Source organism: Cupressus sempervirens, chromosome 2 (assembly GCF_028749045.1).
Source record: "Cupressus sempervirens isolate cs-2001-9-10 chromosome 2, ASM2874904v1, whole genome shotgun sequence".
Taxonomy (NCBI): Eukaryota; Viridiplantae; Streptophyta; class Pinopsida; order Cupressales; family Cupressaceae; genus Cupressus; species Cupressus sempervirens.
The window spans coordinates 144886771-144899681 of record NC_143119.1 but is presented as its reverse complement, the minus strand read 5'-3'; the positions used below and the strand labels follow the sequence as shown (position 1 = coordinate 144899681).

General features: G+C 35.5%; 1 protein-coding gene across 6 annotated transcripts in view; it reads left to right on the top strand.

The window, feature by feature from the left end:
• LIG6 (DNA LIGASE 6) overlaps positions 1 to 8878 on the top strand; it is a 332994-nt gene extending 324116 nt beyond the window's left edge. For 2 of the 6 annotated variants that reach the window (XR_016359818.1, XM_089812970.1), the window contains 2 exons: positions 7858 to 7975; positions 8042 to 8878. Coding sequence is in view for 4 of the 6 variants with exons in the window: in XM_089812970.1 (XP_089669096.1) it covers positions 7858 to 7975; positions 8042 to 8166 (243 nt within the window). In the remaining 2 variants the exon portion in view is untranslated. The remainder of the gene's footprint in view (positions 1 to 7857; positions 7976 to 8041) is intronic. The other 4 variants (XM_089812972.1, XM_089812968.1, XR_016359817.1 and 1 more) reach the window with 3 other exon arrangements.
• The last annotated feature ends 4033 nt before the right edge of the window (positions 8879 to 12911 follow it).

Below are 12911 nucleotides of genomic sequence, written 5' to 3'. Positions count from 1 at the left end.
AGCTTCACCTATTGCAACCATAGAGTCATCTTTGATGCTTTTCACTACCACTGAATCTGAAAGAAATTCAACCTTATTTCCACCTCCATAGCGAGTGATTTGGTAGACTGAAAGGAGGTTGGAGGTAAGATTAGGAACATAGAGAACATCCTTGAACGCTCCACTTTCCATCTCAACCCCACCTTTTCCTTCAACTTCCACTTTAGTATCATCCCCTACGAAGATGTGAGGTACCTCTGAAGGTGTCAATGAAGAAAAATCTCTCTTTGAAGCACCCATATGATGTGTGGCACTTGAGTCAATAATCCATGCTCCCTGACTAACAATGTTTGTGAGTAAAGCTTGCCCTTTGCTCCTAGAATCTGAAGATGAAGACCCCTTTTCGTTATAAGCATTAGGCAATGGAACATTGTGTTTCTTCATGATGTTTTTCAATTCATCAATCTGCTTGTGATAACATTGATGTTCATCATGACCAATTTTTTTACAATAGGCACACTTCTTCTTTTCATGATTATTGTCCCCCTTTTTGTTGGTATTAGGAGAAGACTTGCCTTCTTGTTAATTTCATTTAGGTGTTGACTTTTCTGTGTCCCCATGTTTTTTATCTTTCCACTTCTTTTTGCCCTTGCTTTTGTTTGAATTTTCACCAGTTGAATTTTTAGAGCTCTCATTGTTAGCCACCAATGCCTTAGACTTTGAAGACATTGTTATCAACTTAGCTTGTTCATCCTCTAGCAACTAAGCATAGTCATCAGAAGTGATTTTCTTATAGGAAGCCCCTAAGGTAGTCTTTGTGGTGTTGAAAGAAGAGACAAATGTGGAGTATTTGGATGACAGCTTATTGTGAATTAGATAAATCAACCTGTCATCCTTAATGGGACTACCACAATCATTAAGTTTTGTTCTCAACTCATTCACCTTAATGATAAAATCTTGGATAGAATCAAAGCTCTTAGGATCTAGGGAGATAAGCTCATCTTCAATCTTGTAGACATCCTCCTCGGTCACTTTCCCATATAGGATTTTAAGGGCATCCCAAGTTTCCTTGGATTATTATATTTTATGATCTAATAGAGGATCTTGTCATCAACCCCTAACCTAATGAGTCCTAGGGATTTCCTATCTGCCATTTCCCAGGCACGAATTTCACTTTGAGATATTTGATCACCTGTTGGTTTTGGAAAAGATCCATTTGCATATTGAGAAACTTCTTCATTCATCAATTCACACCATTTTGTAACTGACCATGTGGCATAGTTATGTGGTGTTAAGTTTGGAATCTTAATGTTTCCTATAATGCAAAGAAAGAAAGATAACAAGAAGAAAATAGGAACACAACACCAAGAGACACCCCCCCTCTCTTTCACTCAATTAAAAAATCCCCCCAAATGAATGATTTTGGCACTTTATACTTAGTGCGTTTACAATAGGCCACTTGTCAAAATGGACAAAAGTGGACTTCTGATTTTTCTGTTTACAACCTCCTTTTGGAGTTCAAATCTGGTACTAAGCAATGTAGCTCAGATATACAACAATTTTTAAGTTTAATAAAAGCAATACAATACAAAAAAGGACCTATTTCTGAAAGTGGTATTTCTGTCCACACAAGCCTATAATCTGATTGCAGATCTGGAGAGTAGATGAAAAATTATGCACTTTCAAAAAAACTGGAACTTGAAAATGTGTTCAGATGAGCCCCTATAGAGCATTTGAAGTTGCAAAATGCAGGATTGGACAGGTACAGTCACCAAAAATTGAATGTTCTAACAAATCCGTGCACCAAAATCAGAAAATAATATCACTATTGAAAATTTAGGAAATTCTAGCCCAAATTTTAAAAAAAAAGTACACCTGATTTGGAGTCTGAATGACTGAGATATGGCCTCCCAAAGTTGGACTGTCAAATCAAAACTGCATATGGTGAGGGGTCTTCTCAGGAGAACACTGGGTTAAATTTGATGTATAAACGATCGTTGCGGCAAGGCAATTTGGCCTGCTTGTGATGGTCAAACAACCATCAAATTTAAGATAGTGAAATGGTGACGTCGGCGAAAAAAGGCCAGTCAGCTGACATGGCAATATGATCTGATGACATACCTATACAGACAGTGCTGACTATGCAAGTCGTATGGTTGATGTGTCTGGGGCTGAGTTGGCACCTATTGGCTAGAGGCTCTGTCGTGGTGGTGCCATGTGTCTGCAGATGTGGTCGAGTACGGAGTCGCTAGAGTTGATTGTTGCCGATGGAAGGTCGGCGGAGTTGGTTCATTGGTGGGAAGGGAAGGTGGAAGGTTGCCGGTGGGAGTTGGTGGCCGGCGTAGAGAAGCCAGTGGGTGGGTGTGGGATTTTAATCCCACATTCACCATGACTTTGATTGCCAAGGTGATTCAAATTTAAAACAAAGGAGCCGCAAGTGTTAAATCGGCTGTGAAGCCGCTGGAATATGATTTCGCTGGTTTGAGGTGTAATGCCGCCAGTTATGTGGTTGCAATGTGGTTTGGCCGGTTTGTGAAGTCTGTCGGGTGTGTTGAAGTCTTGTCTCGTCAGTTGTGAGGAATATGCCATGGAATATTCCACGGGCACTGGGATTTGACCACCCAATTTGCTTGCAATAAATGCTCCTCTACAGGCCTAATAGGCCAAAAACAATTCGCAGATACAAATTCGAAAAAAAATTGCAGAGACGCAAATAATAAAAAATACAGATCTGAAAATTAAATGCACAGATCTGAAAAGATCATACCAATTCAGCAAATCGGGCCTTTGGGTTTCGGTTTGCAAAATTTTTTTGCCTCAAATTTACTATAGCCTAGGGTAGGCAAATTTATAGTCAAAATTCACCGAATTGACGCTCCGGATGCAATGGTGAGGTCCACTTTGGCTCTAGACGCTCCCAATAACCGTAGATACTCCAGATTTGAATCGTGGTCCTCCAAGAGGTGAAGCAAAAATGGTCACCAATGGCTATGAAATGAAGCTCGCTCAACTCTGATGCTATGTAAGAATTTTCCTTAGGGAAAAATGACACCAACAATGTATGATCATAATAACAATATGAAAATGAATAATTGATTAATACACACTAGAAGTGCTTGTATATAGAGGCCTCTAGAATGACTAGGAGTTAGCAAAGTGATAAGCCTCACAACTAAGCACATGTCCACCAAGAATGGATTATCCTCCATTGAGCACAAGAGTTTGTGCGATGATGAGAGCATAAGCTTACATAGGTGTGTCTCATAAAGAGATGTTGTAGACACCATGTGGTCAATTAGAGTGCGAACAATTGTGTTGTCTACATGACAACTCATATGACTACGCATACTCCTAGGTGTCTACATGACAACTAATATAATAATGCATTTAACCTAAGTAAACTTAAGTAAAGTTTATATAGTAATTAATTATTTACACTAACAGGGCGTTCATTTTAATTGGGGCTCCTATATAAACCCCACCCTTCTCATTTCTAAAGGAGGACTTGTTGGAGAATTGTTGCTAGGATAATGCCAAATTTGCTCTACTTTTCATTGTTGTGTCTTGCATGGTGAATTGTTCGGATCAAGTTTGCATTGTTGCATGGTGATCCATTTTTCTTCATATAGTTTAGGATCTCAGTTCATTTTGTTTGGAAATAGTTTAGTAAGATGCAATAATTGTGGATGTTTACTTGTTCGACTCGAATATTGACTAAGCCACGAGCCTCTTGCTGATGGTAGGAGTGTCTTGTGTGATGATCTAGTGAAAGTACTTAGCTTCAATTGATATCTAATCTTTAGTTTGCATCCATTGATGGGATTGAAGACCAATTTGAGTATATCCTTAGAAGCTTGCACTAGGTGGGTGGAATCGCTGATTAAGCTACATCTAGTCAAGTCCAAGTCCATTCATGATTCCTTGCATTCATAGTAGAGTAGAAGTAGAAATAAGGGGTAGAAGTTTTAAGTTGGAGCTGAAATGGAAAAGTCAAAACTACATTTACATTGCACATTGTGAAGTCACATCTTTCCAAGTGCAAGAGTTGGCATCCATTGAATGAATAGCGTAAGTCACTTTGTGATAACCAGCATTCCACATCATAAAACTGAGTGAAGTCAACAATTAAGAAGGAATCTTGAAGTCATTTCATGATCTTACTTTGCAAGCTTAACATGAGAGATGATCTTATATCAAGAGAGGGTTGAGTGTTTGGTGTTTCTCCTTGAAACATTAAGTATTTGATTATGCATGTTGTAGTGGAACAAAACTCACATCAACAGTTCCCAGCATGTATAGACAATTAATTGAATCATTGATGTATCTAGTCAACACCAGACCAAATATTTGTTATGTGGTAAGTGCTCTCAGTCAATTCATGGGTGAGCCAAGACAAATACATCTAGTTGCAGCAAAGCATATACTGGGATACTTGCATAGTACTATGGGATATGGTTTAAGATATACTTCTAGTGAAGATCTGAAATTACAAGGTTACTTTCATTCTGGTTGGGCCAGGAGTGTAACCGATAGGAAGAGTACGTTCATATGTTGTTTCAGCTTGCAGTCTACCATGATTTTTTGGCGTTGCAGGAAACATAACTTTGTGGCCCAAAGCACTGCAGAAACTGAATTCGTTGCAGCACGTGTCACAATTCAAGAAGCAATGTGGCTTTAAAAGCTCCTTGTAAGATTGTTCGACTATACATTGGAGCCGATTATGATTCATTGTGGCAATCAGAGCTGTCTGAAGCTCTCACTAAATCCAATATTTCGTGATAGAATAAAGCATGTGGAGATCAAGTATCATTATATCAGATACATGGTGTTGACGAAAGCAATTCAACTCAAGTACATTTGCATTAATGATCAGATGAATGATATTCTCACCAAGTCTCTTTCCAAAGTTAAGTTTGCACATTTCCGAGACAATCTTGGAGTAGTAGAGAATGCCACCCATGCTGAAAGGGATGCTCAGTATCATTAAGATTTGTCATAATGTATATTTCTCTTAGACTGAGAAATATGAGGTGAAAACCCTTGTACATCTGAGTCTGAGGTGTGTTTCTTTCCACGCGTGGGAGTATCCATTGTGGATGTCATGTCGAGATTTTACATGACAATGTGTTTCTTTCCACAAATGCGAGTAGCCATTCTGGACATCGCCTTGAGAGACTCCATGATGAACCCTTGTACGTCTCTGAGACTGAGATATGTTTTCCACAAATGAGTGTGGTCATTGTGGGCATCATATTAAGTGACTACATGATGCGGATATCTGGAAAACACCTCCCTGGCCAAGAGGGAGTGTTAGTGTTGTCGTGACAAGATACATTTTCTCCTAAATATATCTTGTTCAAGGCAGGTCAATAAATAATATTTATATTATTTTCTAGAGCCAACCTAGAAAAGAGGTCGCTTAGTTTTGTATTTAAGAAGTATAGTCGTCTCATTTGATAATCAGTTCATTTTTTAATTCAGTTTGTATGTTCTCCAGGAGCAGCAGTTTCCCTTCTAGTAGCAGATCCAATTCAAAGAGAATTGTAATCATTTGTAATTCATAAAAGAAAAGTGTCTCCATTCATTGTATTAAACTCAAACTTATCCAGGACCTGATATAAATACAGGTTCTGCTCTTTTTCATCTGATACATAAGAGATCCTTTAGCTGGGTTTTTGTCCCTCTTTCCAGGATAATTTGCCGTGTTCATTGATCTATGTGTTTTATTTGTGTTTATGTTTCATTTCTGATCTGAAAACTAAAACTCGTAAAGTGTATGCATATTGTTTTAATGCCTGTGCAACCTTTTACTTCAGATCTTCTTCATCCCTCCTATGGTTAAGAGCCAAATTGAGATGCTCAACCTATGTGCATTGCAAGTAATTTAAGCAAAAAATTAAGAGGAGCTTTTGAATTTATTTCACACCTTTTTTGCTATGAGTTTACTCATTCTCACTAGTTTGTTTTGTTTTCTGACAGTTTTTTTCTGGACCTTTGCCAGGTTTGTCTGGGCTGAATCCAGGCTTGTTTACATTGGATGGCCCTTCAAACATATCAACCTGGTATTAGGAAAAGGAAACTGCAAAAAAGAATTGTCAAACTATTAGATTGTGTGAATTGCCGACTTTTTATAACTGCAATATTACCAGTAATACAGAGGCTATTAAAAATATTTCGACTGCATAGACAAAATCGACAGCTGTAGGAGGCAATTCAGTAGGTAGGTGCAGAAGAAAAGGCTTTGGTTAAAAACTTTGATGATCACTCGCTTAATAGCTTTTTCAAAATTCATGTACAGGTTCTCTTTTGGACGAGACGTTGATAAAGGACCATTGTCACAAACAAATTATTGGAAAAATCCCACTCTCTATTGTCTTTCTTTCTAGCTCTTACTGTGATTTATTACCTATTTGTAATTCTGTGCATCCATGTGTGGCTTAGTTCTCGAATAGTTATTCAAGTATTGTAACCTAAGTCACAGGATTCGCCTGATTTCATCGAATTTTTACCCTTTCCGAACTTCATCTGAATTTTTTGATTTTTAATATAATACTGTTATTTATAATTATTTTATTTTATTTTGATATAATATTGAGTTATTTAGTTAAATTATTTTGCAATGTCAAACTATTTTGAAAATTTTGTAGATATATTACTTATATTTAAAAATAAATAGATATATAAGTTCAATTTAATCTCGAATTGTTTCCAAATTTTTACCCTTGCCGAATTTCAGTCAAATTTTATGATCGATGAACTCGAATTCAAATCGAACCTTGTGACTTAGATTGTAACATTCTCAGAAGTGATAAGCTAAACCTTTGATTCTTTGAACAAGGATACATTCAAGCCTGCATTACAGAATTTTGATATCCAAGTAGGCCTTCTTATGGCTCATCCTACATGTACTCAAGTATCAGGCAAAATAAATCCCAACTCTCTTTTGTCCTCTACCAAGATGCATTCAAACATTTTTACAACCTGTCTTACTAATTTGAAGCAAGACGTATATGCTTCTAGATGAAATTGGGTAACTTATTTTATTTCAATGTGTTGGATCACTCCATGATCCATCATCAGGATGAAGAAAGCAATGAAGAGAGTCTTTTTTTGCATCAGTGCTTCGGATGACAATCAATGATCTATAATCAGGATGAAGAAAGCAAATGCATCCTGCTTCATTGCTCTCTTCGTTTCTTTCATCATCCTGGTGATTGATCATGGAATATGATCCGAAACGTTGATGCAAATAAGTTACACAATTTAATCCAGAAGCGTATGCATTTTGATTTCAGAAATTGTGGAGATCTAATATGATTCTGCAGTGTACTGGGACTTTAGAGTCCTCGATTTACAAGATATATTGGTGCTGAAAGGTATAACTTGGGAAGTAATCTTTACATGACTCTCATGCACATTGTTTTTAGGATCCATCTATCATCAAAACCCCTATTCAATGATGTTTCATCTGCACTTTTTCTTATCAGTTTCTTAATGAATTGTTTGTGGACCATAAACACAACTCCTTGTGCAGGGTGTTTTCATATGTAGAGAGTGCTAGCCGTCCTGTTCTCAAAATGTTTTAGCAATACCATTGACTGTTGCTTCATCATAGAGGTTAATGTCAAGTTCCTAAGATCACAATCTGTCCTTAACCAAATTAACCAAATTAAGATCATGTTTGTTACGTATTTTCTTTCATGGAAAGTTGTGTAGCTCTGTTACTTAGAACAATTTGCAAAAGCATGTTCTTGTAAACATGGTTCTTTCTTTTGTCCATATAGTTAGGCATCTGCTTATAGTAAGAATAGCTATTAAAAGTGTATTGTTTAATTTTAAAAAATTGCTGTTCTAAATATGGCACATTTGCTTTTTCAGTTGTCAGAATTCTTTTCAGGAGAAAGAATTTTATCCAAGAAACCTCCTTACTACCAGACCTTTGAGGAGCCAGACCTTTGGTTCTCTCCTGAATTGGTTTGGGAAATCAGAGGTGCAGGTAAGATTTATATGGCAGTTTGATGAGACATTTTATGCATGTTCTGTTATATTATTTAATATTCAGTGTTTGCATATGTGGCATGTAACAGACCTGACAGTATCTCCAGTACATCAGGCAGCTGTGGGTTTGGTTCATCCATCTCGTGGGATATCCATGAGGTTTCCCAGATTCATTCGTCAGCGCACTGATAAGAAGGCAGAAGATGGAAGCACCCCATCAGATATAGTAGACTTGTTTCATCAACAGACACGCAAGATGGATTTTTCCATTGATGATCAAGAGTCAGAGCCGTAAATGAAATCTTTCATGGTATTGTACTTGTTACGATCAATTGGCTTAACTTTTAATGCAATGGAAGATAAATATCAAGGCATTTACCAGAAGTCATTCGGATATCTCCTAGTCTATTGTTAAAAGAGGAAACATGTTGAGCAATCAAAAGCTAGTACATGTTTAAGAGTTGTCTTTTGTGTTCTAGGTGTTACGTGGCAATGATAAAGTTGTATTTAACCACACAATTATAGGACATTTGCAGATGCGCCATTCATTTTGTACTACGTAATTGAAGCCAAATTAAACAAGTCCAGACATATATATTATGATTATTATCAGATGCTGGAGAAATTGCATATATGGCATGATAATGCAACAGTGGGTTCCTAAGAAATTTTTGCTTGCTTAGAAAGCTACAGATCTTCACTGAAGGTTCTCATGTCAAGCATTGTATGATACAGAGAGAAAAGTCTGCTACTGTACTTACTTTATACTGGATCAGGGTAGTTTGTTGAAAGTACCAAACCCTGTGTTTTGGAAGGAAATTTACAAATTTGTAACTCAGTGCAATGTGATAGCCCATGTTATTTTGTTAATAAAATTTGCATCTCTTTGATTTCACACAAATTTTTCGCATTTCAGACTGGGTGGTCCATTCTTTTAGTTATGGTGACTTTCCTTCTACTATGGTCAGGATCTCATCACAATTTTGTGTATGTTTAGGCTATCAAATATCAAATACGTGTATTTCAGGCTATGTAACTTTTTTCATTTTTTGGATAAATGATGATACAATATTATTTTTATTTATATCCAAGGGTCCATAATCTGTTGGGGAAGTCGAATGGTGGTTTTGAACAAGTTCACTAATGTCAAGCCTTTGCTGAGTGTCAAGTCTGCAGCTAATAAGGCTGGGATCAGCGACTTTGGTGGAATAGATATCCCTCAGCTCTTGGCTTTTAGTTTAAAGTTCTTATCTGGAATAAGATTATAGATACAATCTAGATTTAAGTTAACATAAAACACTCCATCAAAAAATTGTAGATATAGATATAGATACAGATATAGATATAGATATATGTTAGTGCAGGAAAACTAGCAAGATTTGATTTCTTATTCCTACCTTCAAGGAAAGTTGTTTTTTGCAACTTGTTTTATCTTTGATTTATGGATAAACTTGCACTTGCTTAGTTTGTAAGCTAACTAAAGAATATTTTTGTTTTCAGTTTTATTCCATTTTTTCTCCACTTTTTTCATTGAAGAAGTCTATATATTGTAATTTTATTCACATGTAAATCAATAAGAAAGAGTTTATTGTTCTCATTCTTGTTATATTTTTCCCTCTTTTATTGCATGTTTGTTCTTTCTTTTCTAGCTAGATCTAATGTTTGAAAGTGCTAAAATTCTACATGCTAATAGAGCACAAAATTTTACATGGTATTAGAGCTCATGGTTGCTAGAAAGGAGAATAAATTTTTTGTTGTGGGTATTGAAGAAATTTAGAGGTTTTAAAGAATGGAATTTTAATCCTTTTCTTGTTTGATGCTATATTGTTATTTTAAGTGGAAGCTAAAGGCTCTGCTTCAACTCAAAAGTAGAGACTTGCATGGAATAGTAATGGTAACAAAGGTTGAACTGAATTATGTTGGTCCATCGCAAATAGATCAAGATCGTGTGCTCTTTTTGCATAGGTCTTGCCTTAATCTTCTTCTTAGTGACACAATTTTAGTGGACCTGTCATGCCTTTCATTTCAAGATTTTGGAGGGTTTTTTACTGTTAGTGTTGATGTTTTCTTGGTTCCACAATTGATCAGTTTTGTAGACAATTGGCACTTGTATTTTCAACTAGTGATTTGTTTTTGCATGGTTGAGTAGTGTCGTTAGGGTCACTCATACAGATTCATGTGTCATCTGCATCCTTGATTAATAGATGTTTTGCCTTTTTTTTTTCCATCTGTTCATTATTCGAGGGCTTCTATGCATATTATTATCTTCTATATCTTTGATTGACAGAGTTTTGTCTTGTTTGCAATCTGCTCATTGTTCGAGTAGTGTAGTTGAGGGCACTCATGTAGATTGATCCTAATTTTCTTCCTGGCTACAAAGGAGTTTCTTTATTCAGCACTATGACAGTTATCATTTGACAGTCATCCACACTTTTCTTGTGTCTCGGACAGTCATCCACACTTTTCTTGTGTCTCGGAAGATGTTTCTCTAATGCATATTTTGAGGAGGGGGGTTATTCCTTCTGGGTTTTCTCTCTTTCCTCTTTTCCTTCTTTATGCTTGTCTCCTTAGTTGCACTTAAGGGGGGGTGTTAGTGCAATAAAACTAGCAAGATTTATTTTATTATTCCTATCTTCAAGGAAAGTTAATTTTTGCAACTTGTTTTATCCTTGATTTATTGATAAACTTGCACTTGTTTACTTTGTAAGCTAACTAAGGACTATTTCTATTTTTTCAGTTTTACTCCTTTTTCCTCCACTTTTTTCTTTGAGGAAGTCTATATGTTGTAATTCTATTCATACATAAATCAATAAGAAAGAGTTTATTGTTCTTATTCTTGTTATATTTTATCCTCTTTTACTGTATGTTTGCCCTTTCTTTTCTAGCTAGATCTAATGCTTGAAAGTTAGATAAAATTCTACATGCCAATAGAGCAATTTTTAAAAAATATATATATATAATACTAACTCATGGAGGAGGATTGTGGCTAAATCCAAAAATGGTATTGGCATATAATAAAAGGTTGCAGATATAGGGAAGCTACTAGAAACTAAGATTGTAGACAACAATTGGCTTTGAGTTTCTTATTATTTTTAAGGAAAGCTCCATTTATCCTCTACAGGACTTGTTCTTGTTATATTGTATTTTTCTATGTTTATGTTTTGGAGAGGAATTAATGATATTGTGTATGCATGTTGTATTAGCTTATCTTTGCAAATAGGGTATTGTTCAAGTTTATTCATATCTATAATTTTTTAAAAGAAATTTAATGATCTTTCTCAAGGCTAAGGCAACAAGTATTGAATGTTTCAATTGTTTTAATAACAGAATACATTGTTGCCTATTATATTTGTCTAATTTCATTTAATTCATGAGCAAATCCATAAGATTATATATTTCAAGTTGTCAATGTTTTTTGGAGGTAAGTATGTAAGAGGAGTGCATAGGAAATAATTATAACACATTTATTGTAAGGCAAGGGAATTACAACCACTTTTGTGTGCTTCGATATTTAAAGGCAAAGGAGATGCTCCTCAAAATGAACATAATGCTCTGAAATCTTTGGCTTACGATCAATAGAGAGCCTTGCCTTATGGGAAATTTAAATGCCAGCCTTGAATTTCACATTGAGGATCAAAATAATGCCGCATCTCTCTAGCAAAAGTACAAGAATGATATATCATCCATAAACAATATGTTCCCATTGTCTATAACCATTTCTGTCTATAAAAATATAAATAATTTTATACCAATTATCCATGTAGATGACAATTATGCCATTAGTAGATTATACTTTTGTTAGTTAATCATGTAGTATAATAAAACATTCATTTTGAAATAGTGTCAGTTGCTTGTGGTTGGTAGACTTAACCAACTGTAAAGCACTGTTTGTAAGAAGGTTAGAAAAAATCATATTGCTTTTTTCCACGAGAATACTAAGCTATGAACAATATTTCATTCTGCCATTTGTTGTATTGTGTTATTTTGTTGTATATTTGGATATTAAGGTTATATCAATTATAACCTATATTTATTCACAATTGTTTGAATGATTACTATTGCATTGTACATAACAGTACATTTTAGCGTTGTAGCCTAAGTTTGAATCTGGAGGTCTAATGAAGTAAGAATAGGCAAATGGTGACATAATGGGTCACACCTTCAACCAACAAGTAGTAGTAACTAACAAAGATTGAATTTGGAGGTCTAAAGAAGTAAGAATAGGCATGATGGTGGCATAATGGGTCACACCTTCAACCAACAAGTAGTATTATCTAACAACGACGTTGAGGACAATATCAAAGTGACCCGAGAAGACCATTTGACAAAGGATTTGTTTTAGACAAGGGGCTGTGCAATGGGAGACTCGGGAGAGGAGTCTCAACTAGCATGATATGTGTCAAACTCACAATGAGCACTCCTTTGTACTATCTTTTGGGTAGCCTTCCAAGATTGTTGGCTCAAGCATTGTTGGAATTCCAAGAACAACATTAGGCAAGAAAGGAAACATTGTAAGGAAAAAATATCACAACATTATGAAGATACGAATTAGGAGGAATTGTGTGACACAAGAAGGCCCTACAAAACTATGTTAACTCCAATAATTAATGCCTCTTTGGCCAAATAAGGATTAAAGGTGATATAGAGGGAAAGAATGTAATGTACCCATCATAAAATAAATAATATATTAAAACCTTGTTATGGGATCGATTGATTTAGCATATCTCAGACCCATTTTTATTTTAATTATTTTTGCAGGTGTTTGTCATGTCTTTTGTTGACACATAGTTTCTCCCTCTAAGGGGTATATATTTTCATTAGGTCGAGTTGTTTAGGTATGTGATTTGGATTATTTTATCATACTGCAAATTTTCGATGGAGTTCAGTGTTATTTGTTATTTCGAAAATGGAAGGTCTTCCCTATTTGGCTATTT